General features: G+C 43.5%; 1 protein-coding gene across 2 annotated transcripts in view; it reads right to left on the bottom strand.

The window, feature by feature from the left end:
• Window positions 1–18,924, bottom strand: part of NSD1 (nuclear receptor binding SET domain protein 1) — a 1,235,760-nt gene that overhangs the window by 693,794 nt on the left and 523,042 nt on the right. For both annotated transcript variants that reach the window (XM_085618316.1, XM_085618317.1), the window contains exon 7: window positions 16,586–16,922. In XM_085618316.1, the coding sequence (XP_085474442.1) occupies window positions 16,586–16,922 (337 nt within the window). The remainder of the gene's footprint in view (window positions 1–16,585; window positions 16,923–18,924) is intronic.

The following is an 18,924-nucleotide window of genomic DNA, read 5'->3' as shown; positions in this document are numbered from 1 at the left end:
TCTCCGGTTCTACTGGAACTTTCTTGGGATTTTCCAATCCCACTCCCCCGGTTTCCAACTCTTCTCCTCGATCCGAAAGGGAATCCTCACCCTCTTATCGAGCAGGGGTCTCTGGCCCTCATGGCATGGCGGATTACAGGGAACAATGGGCGGTCTCGGGCCTTTCGGAACCGGCTGCGGCGTTCATGGCTAGAGCCTGGGCTGACAATACCGTCAAAAGATACCGGTCCTCTGGGGGACGGTGGGGTTGTTGGTGTTTGCGACATAGTATCGATCCCGAGGCAGCGGATGTGGCTTCCATCTTGAACTTCATGGTCTCTCTAGCGGAAGGGGGTTTGGCGTATCGGACCATCAATACCTTTCGCTCCGCCATATCTGCTGGGCATGCCATGGTTGATGGCTCACCGGTCGGGGAGCATCCCTTGGTCTGTCGCTTGCTGTGTGGCATTAGTCGTTCATTGCCTCCTGAACCTCGTTATTCCCAATTATGGGATGTCAATAGGGTTTTGAACTTGCTGCTCTCCTGGCAACCAAATAGATTCCATTCTAGGAAGGAGCTTTCCGTGAAGTTGGCCATGCTGCTTTGTCTGGTCTCTTGCAGAAGGGTCTCGGATGTTAGAGCCCTGGATGTCTCGGGTAGGATTTTTTCTACTTTTACTATCCGTAGGCGCACCAAATGTGGGACGAAATCCATCTCTTATCCTGCCTTTCCGGATTCCTCTAAACTGTGTGTGCGTATCTTGCCTCAAGCCATATGAGGAGATGTCGGAGGAGTTTTGTCCTCCTGGGGAATGCAAATTCCTCATTTAATTTAAGAAGCCTCATAAGGCTGTGTCCTCCCCCACGAATGCTCGTTGGGTAAGGTGGGTGATGCACGAAGCCAGGATCGACTTGCGTGCGTTTGGAGCGCATTCTACTAGAGCGGCGATGGCTTCCAAAGCATTTACCCTGAGAGGATGTCTGGAAGACATTCTGAACGCAGCAGATTGATCTTCAGACTCTACCTTTAAACCGTTTTACTTCAAACCGGTGATGGATATGGCTTACGTGGTGTTAAGCAAGCTTTAAACGAGCATAATCCTCGCCTCCGGTCCTGACATAGATTGAAAAATTTCCTAGTTATCGTAACGTTAAGGACTCAGAGGCGAGGATTATCCCACCCAGGGTACAAGTTCCTTGCAGTTCGCCCTCCCTCGTATTGGAGTAAGTAAAGTTTTGGCTTATTTAATTCGCTTGCTTGACAGTTTTTTGTGCTTGTCTTGAAAGCTCTCTCCCACAGGGGTAATCCTTAACCATTTCTGTCGCTGATGTTATGCATTTGATCCTTGCAGGCAATTCCAACAAACAGGATTCTTGAAGTGTCCGGTGGCTGACCGAGCGACGAAAGAGGAGGAATGGACAGGGACAAGGGACTACCAGCGCCTTGGGAGCCGGTGATTGGTGCAGAGGATGAGACACTCTAGCCATGGACTCTCTATTGTTTTGTCTGTTTATTCTCTATGGTTCATGGGAATAGTGGTTTTTAGTTTGCTAGACTACAAATGACTGCTACTCAATAAAGTGAAGAAAGAATAACATAATCCTTGCCTCCGAGTCCTTAATAGAATTGAAACTTTCCGTTACGATCGCTAGGAAATTTTCATTATTGGGGTTTGGACCCTACTTTCTTATAGTCCTTACATGTCTCTGGAATGTCTGGGTTTCTGATCACATAGTCCTTTCAGCAACTAAGCGACTCGTTTCAATTAAACAAATCCCAATTTTATGTGTGTCTGCACCTTCACAATGCCCGGCAATGCATGTTGGGGAACTGGGGGAGATATAGTTTAATCCTTTAAAATCTAAGTTATTAGTACAGCTCCTGAGGCGCACATAGATTTCCAGGATTTACAGGTCCTTAACAATGAATATCCCAGATCGACCCAAAGAACTTAGAGCCACCTGGACAAGGGGCATGGGAGAAACAGATGGTGATTATAATGATGAATGGCAGAAGGTTACGGTGCCGGCCTGGGTCCTGGCGAGCCCATCCATCCACAGTTTCATACAATTTAACTACTTCCATAGGCTCTACTGCAACCCTCCAGGCTGTGGAAGATGGGCAGGGTCAAAAACCCTAAACGTACACGCTGAGAACAGCGAAGGGATGGTTTCTATTATATGACATGGAGCGGTCATCTCATTAAGGGGTACTGGCAAAAAATATACAGAGCCTTGGCCGGAATCCTAAACATTCTGGTGATGCCAGACTCCAAGGTGACATTGCTATGAATAGTAAATGGATACACAATTCAAAAACCAGAGGGATTTGGCGGGCCTCAGCTTCAGGTCACCAAAATAGACATAGCTCACTGTTGGAGGCAAGGCATGGACTCCTATGCTTCTGCAGAGAAAATGGTGTATCTCCCTCTGTGTTATCTGCATGGTTAAAATGGCTTATTTGTTTATGTAAAACATTTTAAACAGAATTGTAAAAAAAAAAAACAGTGCAGATAAGAGAATCCTAAACAAGTTTAATTCAATCACATTACTTAAAATATGTGACCAAAGCTAATCATTTCATAGGCAATTCATTGCTAACAGGTGATTCTGGATACCTCCACATCAATGGGTTTTGCTACACATTAAACCCAAACACATTAGATAGTACAGGTAAGCTAATTGAGGTCTCCCAACAGCGAAGCCTAACGTAGATGACACAAGTATTAACAGTGAGAAGCTGACTTAGTGACAGAGCAGTGATTGAAGTCACCCCACCTCTGCTATATAAGAAATTAGGTAGATCAGTGGATACAGCCACCAAAGAGCATCATTTGCCATACCTCTATCCAAGATGACAAAAAATGAACACTGGGAACCGATGCCAGAAACTCATTGACCAATGCCCTAAAAATGATTTAAAAAGGGAAGCCACAGGATGCTCCAGTGAGAAAAATCCTCTACTGGCTAAAGGGGAAGATGAGTCACACGTACGGAAATAAGTCCTTCAATTGTCAAATTATTCAAGAAAGTGTCAGAATTCCTTGTCTCACTTCATTTGTTAGATCAGATTTTTGTAGATATAATCCTAAACACTTGTGACAAAAATTAACTGCCAAAATTGCTGAAAACATACATTCAATGACAAGCAAAATATTTTTATTTTGTGCTGAATTAACACCGACCCCCTGAAATACCTCCGTAAAAAATTGTTGTCCAGAGATTTTCACTTTTGATTCATGTTTTTCTATCATCAGAGAAGTAATTTAGCCCTTGCAGACATAACTAATCTGGGCCGAATTTTTCTGGACGACATTTTTAAAAATGGCGGATGTGTTACAGTGATGACATAACATTTCAGGAACCACGGGACCTATATACGTCATTTTGGTGTCAAAACATAGGTTTTGGGGAGTCATGTAGTCTTATGGAGACCAAAATTATCTCCTCAGTGCAACCTTCCCGCCATTTTCTAAAATGACGGCTATAATAGAGGAAGAAGAGACTTATATAGAAATGAAACTAGTAATGTTGGTTTTCAATCCTTTTATATATACACCAAACAATATTTATGATCTGAATATGAAAGAAATGGAATATGCTACTTACCAGTATGCATCTGTTCTTGGCATGTAGAGCTGCAGAGTTGTACACTTAGCATAGATCGCCATCTGGTGTTGGGCCCGGATGTTTGCAGTTTGTTTTTGTTCTTTGGACAGTCTTTGGAAGTCACGAGTTCGGTGACTCCTCCTTCGGTCCGTACTGCGCATGGGCTTCGGCTCCATCCTCAGATTGTTTTTCGCCAGCAGGGAAATGATGGAGCGTAGTAATAACAGTGAGAAACCCATGTGTGTTGTATCTAAATAAGATGTACTGGAACGGATACAGGTAGCCGGGGAGGCGGGTGGGCGTGTACAACTCTGCAGCTCTACATGCCAAGAACAGATGCATACTGGTAAGTAGCATATTCCGTTCGAGGCATATGAGCTGCAGATTGTACACTTAGCATAGATTATATAGCAGTACCCAACCTTAGCGGCGACCACCGGTATCCGTTGCAGTGGTTTGAAAAAGTGTCTTTAGTACAGCCTGGCCCACCCTAGCTTGCTGCTTGGAATGCACATCTACACAGTAATGTTTTGTGAAGGTGTGCGGTGTAGACCATGTGGCTGCTTTGCAGATGTCATCTACGGGTATATTCCCTAGAAAAGCCATAGAAGCCCCTAACTTTCTTGTGGAGTGGGCTTTAGGCGGAACAGATAATGTTCTTTTTGCCTTTTGATAGCAAATTTGTATGCACTTTACAATCCACCTAGCTATCCCTGATTTAGAGATGGGTTGCCTTTATGTGGTGGAGAGAAGGAAACAAACAATTGTTTAGTCTTCCTGAAAGGTTGCGTTCTTTGGATGTAGTACAACAAGGCCCTTTTAACATCGAGTGTGTGTAAGGCCCTCTCTGCAACAGATTGAGGTTGCGAGAAGAAGACAGGTAATTCCACCGATTGATTGAGATGGAAGGGGGAAATGACCTTGGGCAGAAACTTCGGATTTGTGCGAAGTGTGACCTTGCTGTGATGTATTTGTAGGAAGGGTTCCTGTATAGTGAACGCTTGTATTTCACCAACCCTTCTAAGGGAAGTAATAGCTACGAGAAAAGCTGTTTTCCAGGTGAGGAACTGTAGCTCACATTTATGCATTGGTTCGAAGGGCGGACCCATTAGCCGTGTAAGAACTAAATTTAGATTCCATACAGGGGAAGGTGGTGCCCTGGGAGGAATTACTCGTTTAAGGCCTTCCATAAAGGCTTTAATAGCGGGCACTCTGAAGAGTGATAAATGCTGTCTGTTTTGTAGATAAGCAGCGATCGCTGCTAGGTGTAGGCGTATGGATGAATATGCCAGGTTACACCTGTGAAGATGGAGCAGATAGCATATGATGCGCTGTATGGATGCATCTAAAGGGTTGATTGTATTGTTACGGCAGTAAATTACAAATCTTTTCCACTTTGCGGCATAGCATGCTCTAGTGGTAGGACGTCTGGCTTCCATGATGATGTTCATGCAATCAGGGGGAAGGTTAAGGTATCCAAATTCTAAGATTTCAGGAGCCAGATCGCCAGGTTGAGCTGAGCTGGGTCCGGGTGCCTGATTTCTCCATGGTTCTGGGTTAGGAGGCATGGGGATAGGTGCAGTTTTTGATGTGGTACCACTGATAGTTGTAGTAGTGTGGTGTACCACGGCTGCCTGGCCCACGTCGGAGCTACTAGAATGAGTGTGAGGGAGTGTTGTTGTAGCTTCCTTACCACTAATGGAATTAGTGGGAGAGGTGGAAAGGCGTATGCAAATCTGCCTGACCAGTTCATCCATAACGCATTGCCCTTGGACAATGGGTGTGGGTATCTGGCGGCGAAGCTTGGGCATTTTTTGTTTTCGTGGGTGGCGAAGAGGTCTATCTGAGGATGCCCCCACTGTTGGAAGAATGGGTGAAGAACTTGTGGATGCAGTTCCCATTCGTGTAGTTGTTGCGTTTGTCTGCTGAGCAGATCTGCCATGGTGTTTTGTACGCCTGGAACGTGTTGTGCCAGGAGAAAGATGTTTTGGGGAATTGCCCATCTCCATATGCTCTGGGCTAAGCGGGAGAGCTGGGGAGAGTGTGTCCCCCCCTGTTTTTGGATATAATACATTGCAGTCATGTTGTCTGTGCGAATGAGGACTGCTTTGCCCGAAATCTGTTTTTGGAAAGATTTTAGGGCTAGAAAGATCGCCAAGAGCTCCAGATGGTTGATGTGGAGCGATTTTTGCTTTGGCGTCCATAGACCTTGCATTGTGAGGTGTAGGAGGTGCGCTCCCCAGCCGGAGAGCGATGCGTCCGCTGTTAGAATCACCTGAGGAACCGGGTCCAGGAACGGCCGCCCTTTGGAAAGGTTTGTGGTGTTCCACCACTGCAGAGAGTGATGTGTGCGGCCGTCCACCAACACCAGATCCATCAGCTGACCCTGGGCCTGGTTTCACTGTTGTGCTAGGCACTCTTGGAGTGGACGCATGTGGAGTCTTGCATGGGGCACTATGAAAATGCAAGACGCCATCATTCCTATGAGCTTCATAAACACTCTTGCTGGAAGAGAGTGTTGAGGAAGGAATGTTTTGCGTAAGGCTTGAATGCTTGTGATTCTGGCTGAGTTTGGATAGGCAATACCCTTGGAGGTGTCTATAGTGGCCCCGAGATATTGCTTTGTGTGAGATGGTATAAGGTGGGACTTTTGATAGTTCACCGTGAAGCCTAGCTGGTGGAGCAGTTGGATGGTGCTGTTTGTATGTTGCACACATTGGTGGTAGGACGCGGCTTTTATCAGCCAGTCGTCTAAGTAAGGGAAGACGTGAATATGTTGACGTCTGAGGTGTGCTGCTACTACCGCTAGGCATTTGGTAAACACCCGTGGTGCGGTGGTGACCCCGAAGGGGAGAACCGTGAATTGGTAGTGCTGCCCGTCCACCACGAACCTGAGGTATTTCCTGTGAGAGGGGTGTATTGGAATGTGAAAGTATGCGTCTTTCAGATCCAAGGTAGTGAGAAAGTCTCCCTGACAGAGGAGCGGGAGGACTTGTTGTAGGGTGACCATGTGGAAATGGTCTGAATGTATGTAGGCATTTAGAGGCCGGAGGTCCAGAATGGGCCTGAGGGTCCCGTCTTTCTTTGGTATTAAGAAATATAGGGAGTAGACCCCTAGATTTTGCTGATTGACGGGGACCTGCTCTATAGCGTGTTTTTGGAGGAGGGAGAGTACCTCCTGTTTGAGCAGTGTGGAATGTTCTTGAGACATTGGACGGTGCCTTGGTGGGATATTGGGTGGGGTAGATGTTAACTCGAGACAGTACCCTGACCGAATGATTTGGGTCACCCATTTGTCCGATGTTATGGACTCCCATACGTGGATAAAGTTTTGTAGTCTGCCCCCGACCGGAGTGGGATGGTCTGGGGGGAGCGGAGGGAAGTCATTGTGCGGGTGGGGTGGCAGAACGGGTGGTGTTAGTTTTGCCCCTGCCCTTATTGTTGTTGCCTCTGTAACCACCCCTTTGGTTGCCCTTTGAAAAGGTATTTTGAGGAGGGGACTTGTAGGAGGTAGAGGCGCTATCGGTGGAGAAGCCTCTGCCTGTGCCACGAAAGGACGAGCGTCGAAAGGAACGTTTAGAGGCTTGTGTTTGTAGTGCCCCCATAGACTTTGCTGTGTCTGTGTCCTTTTTCATCTTTTCCAACGCTTCGTCTACCTTTGGCCCAAAGAGAGTTTGTTGGTCAAAAGGGTGATTGAGTATGGATGCCTGGACTTCAGGCTTGAACCCTGAGATCCTGAGCCAGGCATGGCGACGAAGCAGGACACTGGTATTTATGGCTCTAGAAGCAGTGTCGGCTGCATCGAGGGCACACTTAATGGAGGTGTTTGTAATTAGTTTACCCTCCTGTATCAGTTCATGAGCCCTGCGCTTGTGTTTTTCGGGAAGGTGTTGCATAAGAGCCTCAAGTTCGTCGTAGTGTGCTCTGTCATAGCGCGCAAGTAGCGCTTGTGTGTTTGCAATGCGCCACATGTTTGCAGCTTGAGAGGCGGTGCGTTTGCCAGACGCGTCTAGGAGTTTGGATTCCTTGTCTGGCAGTGGGGCTTCTCCTGAGGACTGGGAGTTAGCCCGCTTTCTAGCTGTAGAGACAACTAGGGAATCTAAGGGAGCAGGGCCCTTAATGTATGCAGGGTCTGTGGGTGCCGCCTTGTACTTTTTCTCTATTCTAGGGTTCAGTACCCTGGCCCTGACAGGGTCTTTGAACACTTCAGCGGCATGCTTGGTGACACCCTTAAGCATGGGCAAAATAGATGTGGATTTGTCCTGTATGTCAAATGTGTCCAGTAGGAAGTCGTCTTCCACTGGTTCGCTGTGCATGTCCACCCCATGGTAGTGTGCTGCTCTCTGCACTAAATGATGAAACCCTAAGGAGTCCTCTGGAGGAGACGGCCTGGATGGGTATAGGTCGTCCTGAGGCATATCAGGTATATCAGGGTTGTTGTAATCTTCCCATGGGTCTGGGGTCCCCGGTGGAGTGGGATCCATTAGGGCGTCCGCCGGGTCATAGTCCGGGTCCCCGTCGTCCGGATCTGGGGACGGGGTCGGAGAGTAATGAGGTAAAGGTGGCGGAGACCTGGGAGGGGGAGGGGGTGGAGGAGGTGGAGGAGGCAGGGGAGGAGGTAGGGGAGGAGGTAGTGGGGAGGGCACTCTGAGGGGAGAAGTAGCAGAGTCCTTCCGTTTGGGTGGTGGAGGAGGAGCCGGAGTATCAAGGCGTCTTTTCTTGATAATTAAAGTCAATAGCCCAGTCTTTGGATCTTTAGACAGAGTCTTTTGTAAAGGGTCTGGTGTAAACAGAGCCAGTGGCGCCGAATCGTCCGTTGGCACCGATGATTTCGGAACCGAGGGCTTCGATGGTTTCTGTGCGCCATGCTTTTTTGGGGCCTCCGGTTTTTTCGGCGTCGAGGGAGTCGGCGCCGGAGCGTCGGTGCCGACGGATTTGTGTTTGTGTTTGGTCGGCACCGAGAGTCCAGGCTTCGGCACCGGTGGCTTCGGAGTCGAGCTGGGTATTACTTTCTTCGGTGCCGGATGCTGTTTTTCGGCACCGGGCGTCGGCTGGCTCGATCCCGAGCTGCCGTGAGACTTTGGAGGCTTCGACACCGGGCCCGAAGGTGGGGTGATAGAAGCTGTGTGCTTGGTTTTACCCAGGCCAGCAGGCGAGGGTGTAACCTGAGTCTCTTTGGTTTTGGGCGCGGGGGTGGGAGGGAGTACAGTACTCACGACACGCTGCGCCGGTGTGATGTCCTCCACGTCGGAGTCGTCGGCCTCGGAAGCGCGGACGACGTCTTCCTCCTGCTCGGTGTGTAGTTGCCCCGAAGCTTCGGCGCCGTCTCTGAAGATGTCCGGTGGAGCTGCGGACGATGAGTGCGCCATGGTGCGTCGAGCTCTTCGATCCCGGATGGTCTTCTTTGATCGAAAAGACTTACAGGCGGGGCAGTCTCTGGCCTCGTGTTCTGGAGAGAGGCAAAGGTTACACACCTGATGGAGGTCGGTGTGGGGAAATTTAGACCCACATTTTGGGCACTTTTTGAACGGAGTCCTTTCCATCGGCCGGGACCGGAGTCGAGGAGGGCCCGAAGGCCGGTGCCGATGTACGGGATGGAGAAAAGTGCCGCTTCGAGAGATGAAGATGAAGAAACTCGAAGAAACGAGGATTTTACGTCGAGGCTGGAACCGTAGAAGTTCGAAGCCGGAGCACGAAGTATCACATCCGAGCCCGATGGCGGAAAAAAAACAATCTGAGGATGGAGCCGAAGCCCATGCGCAGTACGGACCGAAGGAGGAGTCACCGAACTCGTGACTTCCAAAGACTGTCCAAAGAACAAAAACAAACTGCAAACATCCGGGCCCAACACCAGATGGCGATCTATGCTAAGTGTACAATCTGCAGCTCATATGCCTCGAACATAATGTTTATCACTGCTGTTTTAGACACATTTTCATAGTTCACTTTGTTTTGGCGATCACTTGTGGTACATTTGCAGAATGTTGAACCTTTGAGAAGAGCATACCGATAGGCACATCTTTTTGTAACACACGTTTTGCAAGTACTGTGGGTAGAGTCTTAAGAAATTTTGTAGGTTTTAGCACCCCATCAATATCTTCCCAGCCAAAAATTCACACATCTCTTTCTCTACATATACATGATCTATAACATTTTTAATGTGTCCACTCACAGAATATGTCGTTGGTGGAAGGTCACTTAGTAACACTGATCTCTTGAACTCACTGTACCGAAGATTGTCAAATGTGTGAAAGTCAGATCTTGTTTTCCACACAAGCACAAGGTATTTTTCTAGAAGTCTCATTCTTCTTCTGTCTCAGCAAATCCATTTAGAAACTTCACAGTTTCAGCAGTTAAAGCTCCAAGCTTTTTTTCAATTTTGCTCATAGTATCAAGTTTCTTGTACAGATTATGAATCTGGATTCAGTGTCTTTTCTTGCCTGTTCCATAATGTATCTTATGAACATTGCAACAAATCTAAGTAGCACAATAATAACATCTGTATTATTAGACAGTACAATGACTTGACTGGAACCATTTCAAACAGCCCACTAAACATGTTGCAAACCACGAAGGTCAGCTTCCTCCAATTTGCTGTTAAGTTCTTGACCAATATGGTCCATACCTTTTGAATCTCTCTCTGCAGGCACCAACTCCTCATTGACAATCATTCGATTTGCAATAATTGGAAATTCAGTGTTCACTGAAGCATCAGCAATGTTTTGGCGAGTTAATATCTCCAAGTTGATCTAGTTCGATGTTGATGACCATAATTTATCAAGTTGCACCGGTGTTGAATTTTTGATGCAGGCAAGGTCGATTGTCAATTGTTCCACTTGTAGCCATTCGTCGGATTCTCGCACATTCTTTGTCAGATAGTTCAAGATAACTGTCAAAGACAATGTGCCGTTCTTGCAAGGTGCATATTGACATTGATATCTTTAGAATAGTATGAATAACATTTCTGAAGTTTTGCATTGATAAACTCTTGGCCATTCGCAATTGTGACATATAGTCCACAACAACAGCAGTTTGCAATGAGGACACCTTTTTGAATTGAAATTCTTCAGGTGAAAGTTTTTTTCGAGCTCTTGAACGAGTTTGTGCTTCACTGGTTTGGTTGCAGCATCTCCATCAATTAATGTGTTTATTGGAAGAAGATCATGCAGAGAATGTCCTTGATAAATTCACACCATTCTTTTGCTACAACCATCTCTTATGTGGTAACGAAAGTTGTTTTTTCTAAGCTGTTTTGTAGGGGCCGATTGGACAAAACCCTTACTCTGGTAATTAAAGCGTGCACGTTTAGCTTTACTGATTATGTCAAACAGTTCTTTCTCTTTCAATACAAATCTCTCCTGCTTCAGTTCTGAATATAGTTCCGAACATGTTCAAGACATCTAGTAGACGCGTCTTTATATAGTTATCCACATATTGTTTGGACACAAAGTTATGTAGTCGCACACTCAGTCATTTCAAAGTGGTTTTCTTGCTGCCGCATGAAATGAAGAAGGCTGTCAACAAGTTTATTAAAACATTCCCCTCTTTTTCCCATAAGTTTGTGGTGAGGAACAGTTTCACGATGGTCCAGTAATTTTGAATTTGTCATTTCTCTGAAAACAATGCAAATAGAAAGGATTTCACTGTAAACTAGCTGCCATTGAGCTACATATCCCTTTTACGTGTCTGAGCAACAATTCCCTTGAAGCTTTTCTGTGATCTCTGGATCGTCTGCTCCAGTTTCATATCTGGAGCCAAAGCATTAAACCTTTCCTCTCTCTCTTTCACTTAAAAATGTCTTTGGATGAATTTTCTGCAGAGGTATGTTATTTCCACCTTTAGCTTCTTCACTCTTTCCAAATACCAGAACCCATATCTCACGTCGTTTATGAAATAGAATTCGCCAAACAGTAATCAGTGACTCCACAGTCTTCAGCTGTAGCTCCCAATCACCTTCCCAATCAGCATGTACCATGTTTTTCACTAGAGCTATCTATCATATGTAAAACATTTCCCCAGTACTTGCAAAGTTCTGATTTTTCTTCACAATCCTTGACCAACTCTCTGAAATTGGTTTTCTGATGTTGAACTGAGTGTACTGAACATTGCCTGGCTTTGCATTATGTCTTTTGAATGAAGTCCACCTTGTCCTTTGTCAATTCTGAGATAAGATGTGCAAAACCTAATTCATCATTCTTGTTCTAGAAAGCATTTCAACGCAATGTTTCTACAGCCTCAGATAGGATGAGCATACCTTGTAAAAAACTAACCTAATGAGTGCCACACAATACTGAATGGACAGTTTAGCTTCCAAAAGTTCAGTCTCAATAAGTGAATTGTCTATGCCACATCCACTAAGATAACTTCTTGCACACTGCAACGCAACTTTTGTCATGTGGAAAACGCTAATCATTGGATATAGATCATCAAATTCAACTGCATTGCTCATAAAAATGTCAGCTACAATACCGAAAACATCATTGCAGAAAATTGGCAAGATAGGCTGGGCTTCAAGCGGAGCACGCACATTTTGGAAATTGTGTAGAGCTGTGAATACTGTTGCATAATTTGCGACTGGAGATGGTAATACTGGTAAAAACCCAACCTTCTCCAGTGGGACGGTATTCTGGAAGATTAGGGCATGAATGTCAGCCCAAGGAGGAACTGGCTTTTCCTCATCCTTCAGTCTACACCGAATAAGGGATATGATAATCAGTTAAATTAGCTTTGTGAACCGCAGCATCAGGTAGAAGATGATCCATGTCCTCAGCCACTTTGAAACTTTCTGGTAGACTGGGACATGTTGATGACTTGTAGTGATTTTGCAAACGTTGACATGGCTGTTGGGTTATAAGTTTGAAGCTTTGTTTGTTTATGCCTACAGCTGGCACAGCTTGTTTTCCAGCAGCTACTTCATTGGTACAGTCTTGAAAAAGAACCATGGCAGTACCAAATGTGGTGGATGTTCCAGAAAAAGAAGAGCCGTCTTCAAAATTAAAATTATCAAGAGCAGCAATTGTAAATCCTTTCGTGGTAAAGTGACTTGGAAGTGTTGTGCTGTCGGATTCACAAGTTCCTGCTTTGTACTATGTCATTATAACTTGTTGATATACCAATGCTAATAATTGAAGTGATTAGCTCTCTACTATTGCACTTGTCATAGTTTGATTGGGCAGTCATGTGTAGCAGATTTTTCTACAGTACATTTGCAGAGCATACGCATCGTCTTCCACTTCTTCGCTTATGTCTACAAAGCCATCATCAATGTTGACAGCTTCTGTTTCTGTTCTGAACTCAAGAACTTTAGCAGGCATTCTTCTTGATTCCCATGATTTGCAGAGCTCTGGGACATCATTAAATTTGTCATTAAGTCCAAAATCTAAATCTTTCAGGACATTTCTTAAAATAGTTCCTGCTGATTTTACAGCATCCTGTGATCTTATTTTGGCAGCAAGAACTTCAGGAGTCAACTTAGCTGAGAACACCACAAGTGGCTCATTCTTTTTGTTAGAATGACAAAAACCGAATTCTGACCTTCTACAGTCTAACCAGAAAAATCTTGATGTCATTATTATGGAGCAATACAGCTTCATTAATGTTGACCATTATTCATCTAATCTCACTGAGTGTGAAAGCATAGCCAGCACTCTAGTGGCTTTAAAACGTAATTTGCTTTTTCAAAGAGTTCAAACTTAAATTAAGGCTGTCGGTTACGTTGCTGCTGGGAGCTCATTGTGCATTCATATTCTCCAATGTAAACATTCCATGCAGTTTGGGTGGGCATACAAATCAGTTGCAAATACATTCACCTCGCTGTTTAGATTAGCTACTCGGCTGAAAACTTCATCTTGGAAGAAACTAGCCGCCAATAAAAACTTGTTTGCCCTTTGAGACTCACATACTCTGTTCTCGCGTCAGTCCCTTTGGCCCTTGTTCTGGATAAACCAAAGATACCACAGTGAAGAACCTCTGCTTTCTGATTAGTTGTTGGAAGTGGACGAGGGGTAGCCATCGATCTTCAATCGAAGTGGATGACCACTGGGTTCAGTTGTCATCGCTTTCTCAGAAGACTCGGATTCTTGTTGGGATTCACTGGTTTCTATTATATATTGACACATTTTTTCCAGGCTTTTTTCTAATGTATACGACTTGTAGCACTTGTTACAAATAAAATATTTGATACTCTTCACCCATTAGTTTCAATCTTTATTGAACGTCCTCTCGCTGTATTTCTAGAGCATCTCAAACTCTCTTTTGTCGAGCCACAGTTGATGTTCACTTTTCTTTCGGAATAGTTTGGCATATGACACATTTTTCTGTGTTGAAGTGTTCAGATTTTGTAGTTAGCAACACTCTGCCAGGAGATAAAGATCCTTTGCAACCACCTGCTTCGCTATGTTTACGAATTTGAATCAACAGAAAACGGCAACACATCTGCCATTTATAATAATGTCGTCCAGAAAAATTAGTCCGGGATTAGCAATATCTACCCAAGCTAAATTACTTCTTTGATACAAAAACACAAATCAAACATGAAAATCGCTGGACAATAATTCTTACGGAAGTATATCAAGGGGCCAGGACTAAATCTTAACACACGCATATCTGCCATAATTATTACTTGTTGCGTGCGTACTTTTAGCAAATTTGTTTCGACAGTCCTTATCTCACTGCCCCTTTTCTTTTAATGTTGCATTAATTCGGATATATTAAAAAATGAAGACAATTGTTTTATAAGTTATGCATTATTCTTTTATTCCCATAAAACGTATATTTCTAAAACTGAGTGAGAGTAGTTATGAGCAAATGTAAGTATTAAATAAGGGATTTGGAATTCCTATAGCCCAACACCCGGAACATATCGTTTGGGGTCAAGAGCAATACGTTTTCATGTGTATATTTTCCTTGCAACAAGTAGGCCCAGCCCCCTACAGTACACACCCTTTGGCTGCCAGTTTACAGTACTACATTATGGATCAGGGAAAGGCATTGCCTGCAGTTATGGTAATATTTGTGTCCATGTGTTAATGCTGTTCAAACTTGTGTTCATTAATGCAAAGGCTTTATTATTAGGGAGAGCACTCTTAGTAAATGTTGTAAGCTCAGACTGCACTACTGACAGTGGTTAGTGTATAAAAATGTGTACACACGTTTTCAATGTTTAGCAATATGAGGCTATGTATAATGCTTCCATAAAGCTCTCTGATTAGGTGCAAAAATTCGCAGAAGCTTGAAAGCAAAATTGATTATTCTTTGCTTTCAAAATAAAATGTTCACAAAAACAAAAATGCAAAAATATTTTGCTAACTACTGAAAAATGTAGGTACCATTTATTTGCAGCGTCATTTAGTAAAATGTGTTGATGTACGCTAGTATTTCCCAAAAATATTCATAATGGAAAATCAGTGTAACCAGTTTTAATAAGATTATGGGAAACATACAGATAAACAAGCATTGGTAAAGCCAGTAGGTCTGAAATTGTTGGTCAGCCTTTGGGTTTTGTCAAGGCGTGAATTGTTTTGGCATGGTTTTTGTAAAACCTTATTGGTGTGGCAGCTGCCGGGCCCTCACCATTATAACAAACATTGGCAAAAGCAAAAATAATTTTGACTCAAAAAGCACACACTGCACAGTAGTTCGACAATGTGTCGATATGCTCCTGGTGAAAGAACAGAATGCTGTCACTCTCAGTGAAGAGAGAGAAGGGGGGGTGTCGAGAGAAAGAGAGAGAGAGAGACAAAATAAACACAAAAGGTCATGGGTAACGCCAGACCTAATTAGGGGCGCAATTATTCAATAAAGTGAACCCATGTCCTTGGATTAAGTGCAGCTATACGACTTGTGTGTGTTCACAAGGCTTTACAGAAGTAGGCCAAGAAATATTACTCTTAGAACATATTTGTGAACAGCATTTTACTTTTTTCCCAACCCTGAAAGAAGTTTTATGTCTGCCATTGTCCGGGGTAAATATCCAACCTTTCTAAGTACAGGAAAAGATTAAAGAAGAGTTGGTGCCAACTCTTAAAAACATCCAAGTTAGTAAGTTTGCACACACTCAAAAGGGCATTCCAACCGATGAACTCTTGCTTGCCATTACCTTCAGCCCCAGTATGTAGATCTGCGGAATCGTGGCAACATAAGGGAATTGCTAGTATTCAAACTCTACTATAGAAGGAGCCCTGGCATAATCAGAGAGGCTATTTCAGAGCTCTTATATACTGAGATTGCTGCCATAATTTGTTGCGACATTACATGGCACAAAAGGGACAAGTGGATTTGGTTATGAAGCAATGGACAAGTCGACATTTTATTAAATTCCATATCCCTGAGTATTAGCACACTTCGCCAGCAGGCACATGGGTACTAAATTTGAATCCTGTTCCGTGTTTTCTGATCCTCTTCACTTCTCAGGTTTTGTTTTTTTAAACTGTAGCAAGTAAAGTGACCCTTTATATTTGGCATGCAATGGGCCTAAATTCCCATAAAAACTGAAACTTATTTACCAGCCACAAGAAAAATTTGAGTGCAAGTCAAAGAATTCCTACTGATAGTACAACACAGCAAGTTGTCAAGCAAATAAATAAGCCTTTAAGCGTGCGCAACGGAAACACTACAAGATGGCATTCCTACTAAAGAATGGATTGAACAGATCAGAGTATGACAGCTTGCGATAATGAATGGGTGGTGGTGAGGTCAGCTTCTAGACTACCATATAGCTCATTAAAAACATTAGTGGCTTAACTGTTATAAGTTTACTGTTTCTTAAAGCAAATCCCAACAAATGACCAGTCAGAAACAGACTAGAAAACTCATCTAACAAGAAGTCCATAGAGGATGTTGATGGTGTTAACTTTTCAAGAACAGGAAGAAAACGCTTGCTTTGAGCATTCCAAATTCACTACAGAAATGGAGGAACAATTAACATGTAAAATGCCATATTTAAACAAATGGTAGAAGTGGTAGGCAGAAAACAAGAGAAATGTCAATTTCTGTTTACCTGATTTCTGCAGAAGGTCTCTCGCCGGTAACTGTGGTATAGGCTGCAAAGTGTTTTCAGTCCCTGAAGAATGACAATTGGATTTATCGGATGAGGTTGGTGAACATAGCAAACGCGCTGTTGAAACTGCATGGCCATAGTCTGTGCAATTTTCAGATTGTGTGCAGTCTTCGGATTTTGTGCAGTGTGATTTTGGCTCTTTCACAGGTGTAGCCTCCATTTTTATGACCGGAGTTGCTTTAGTGTTTGTGCTGACCAACACAGATGGGTCTAATATTCCACTCTCGTCTTGAAGACATTCAGACTCCGTTATTTCGGTCTTGATCGTAGGCTTAACCTAACAAAAGGAATAAAACAGGTCAGTGTACTTAACTTCAAATCTCCCAGATCTGTAGGTTTGCAAACCTTGTGGTCAAATTCAATCTCATTTAAGCATTCTCGGTCATTTCTCAGTTAGTTGAATGCTTACTTTCGTAAAGCCGAACTCCTAATACAGTAGCTTACCAATATTAGTGCCTACAAAATCATACATGTTGAAAACTTGTGAGTGAACAATAAAAATAAATTACCTTTATGACGATTCTGGCAGGGTTACGATATGATATCTATCACTCCATCACAACTGGCTATAGGAACGGTAAGCAGCCGAAAGAAGAATTAGAAACAAATCTTCTCAAAATACATTGCTTCTTGTCCAAAAGATATATGGGGCCCCTTTAAAGCTTACCTGAATGACAACTCTCCCCCCAAACCCCCCACCCCGATTTCGCAACCTCAGGGTGGAGTTGTCCCCATGGGGGTAGGGTAACACATACCAGGGTGCTAAACCTTATCATAGATGTGACTATTAATAAATGTTACTAGTAGGGGGAAGAGAAAGGTTGGAGGGTGATGTTTAATGTGAAGAAAGTGTATTGTATTGTTCTTTACATGGAATTTAGCAGCATGTTATACTGCGGTGTGGCAGCTCATCACAAATGTGTATTGTGATATGTTTGTTTTTTGGAAATGGAAAAAAAAAATCTTCTCAAAATACATCACTCAGTAGTTTTTGAACGCCACTAGCATCGAGCCCCAGCGATGACTAGGCCCGGCATACCACATGTACTTTCAAACATGCTAAGTGAAAGCACAGCTTTTCCTCTGAAGTGATGTTGAATGGATGTTGATAAAGAGGAAAGCACTGACAAATACTACCACAATCAACATAATTTTCCACAAAAAACACTAACCTTCAAAACTTACTGAGAACCAGATTAAATTGCCTGAAAGCTCTATGGAGATCACACTGGACTTAAAGCAACTAAAAGTCAACATTTTTGTACAAAATTATCAATATAAAGCATATGATGCTTACCAAAACCATCAGGACTGCAGCAAGTAAGTGAAAAGCCATCAATGTTGCCTTTGCTGTGATGGAGTAGGTGGTCTCAGAAACCTTAAAACCCTTGCGATCTGTATATCTTTGAATTGAAGTGACTGTCTTACAATGGCTTTTTTTGCCTCCCTTTTGCCTGGGACGAGTCAACCGCTGTAATGAATAAATGCTAGAACACAACAGTCCAAGTAGTTCTAAAGAATTTACATGTCCTGTGTGTTCACCTAATTCTGTTTGATTGGGAAGAACATTTTTAAAAATGTCTACTGTAGCAGAAACCAGCTCACAACGTCTCACAAACAAGGGTTTTCTATAAGCAATGTTTTAATTTCGATCAGTGTAGTCTTGCTAAGGCAGGCATGGCCTAAGTAAATCTGTGTCCTGACGCTGGATGAGGGACAAATATTAATAACCGCACCAAGGCAGAACAACAGAAAAAAATAAAGGGCTTCATTTATATTGCATTTGTACCTTTTGCAATTCTGTAAGATGCATTTCTCAGCCAGAAGCATTTGACAGCTCTCATACAACATCTGCATTAGGGATGTGTGTGTGATGAAATAGAGAAGCCCCACTCACTACTTAGACTTTTGGGTGATAAAAGATATAAATCTGAAGTCCTACAGCGAGGTTGGCCTGAAGTCCTAATTAGTAAACATATTTGATCCAGATACTTTATTTTCATGCATTTGTAATATTGCTTGCCTGTAGCCCACTTGGTAGCTAATCTACTTTTGCCCAATTTGAAGGGCACAGCACAGCCTTCGCCACCAAATGGTGAGTTTGCCCAAGTCATACACAATGATGCTCTGGGAAGACGATAAGAGATGAGACTTTGCTGGAAATCTGCAAACTAAGAAATCAGAATGGAAATTGAATGGCTGTGTTATTTTATTTAGTTACAGTATTCCACATAGGCAAAGGACAGTTCTAAATTATTTAGCATTCCATCTATAATTTA

Source organism: Triturus cristatus, chromosome 7 (assembly GCF_964204655.1).
Source record: "Triturus cristatus chromosome 7, aTriCri1.1, whole genome shotgun sequence".
Taxonomy (NCBI): Eukaryota; Metazoa; Chordata; class Amphibia; order Caudata; family Salamandridae; genus Triturus; species Triturus cristatus.
Note: the sequence above shows the minus strand (reverse complement) of the source record. Positions and strands in the feature narration are given on the sequence as shown.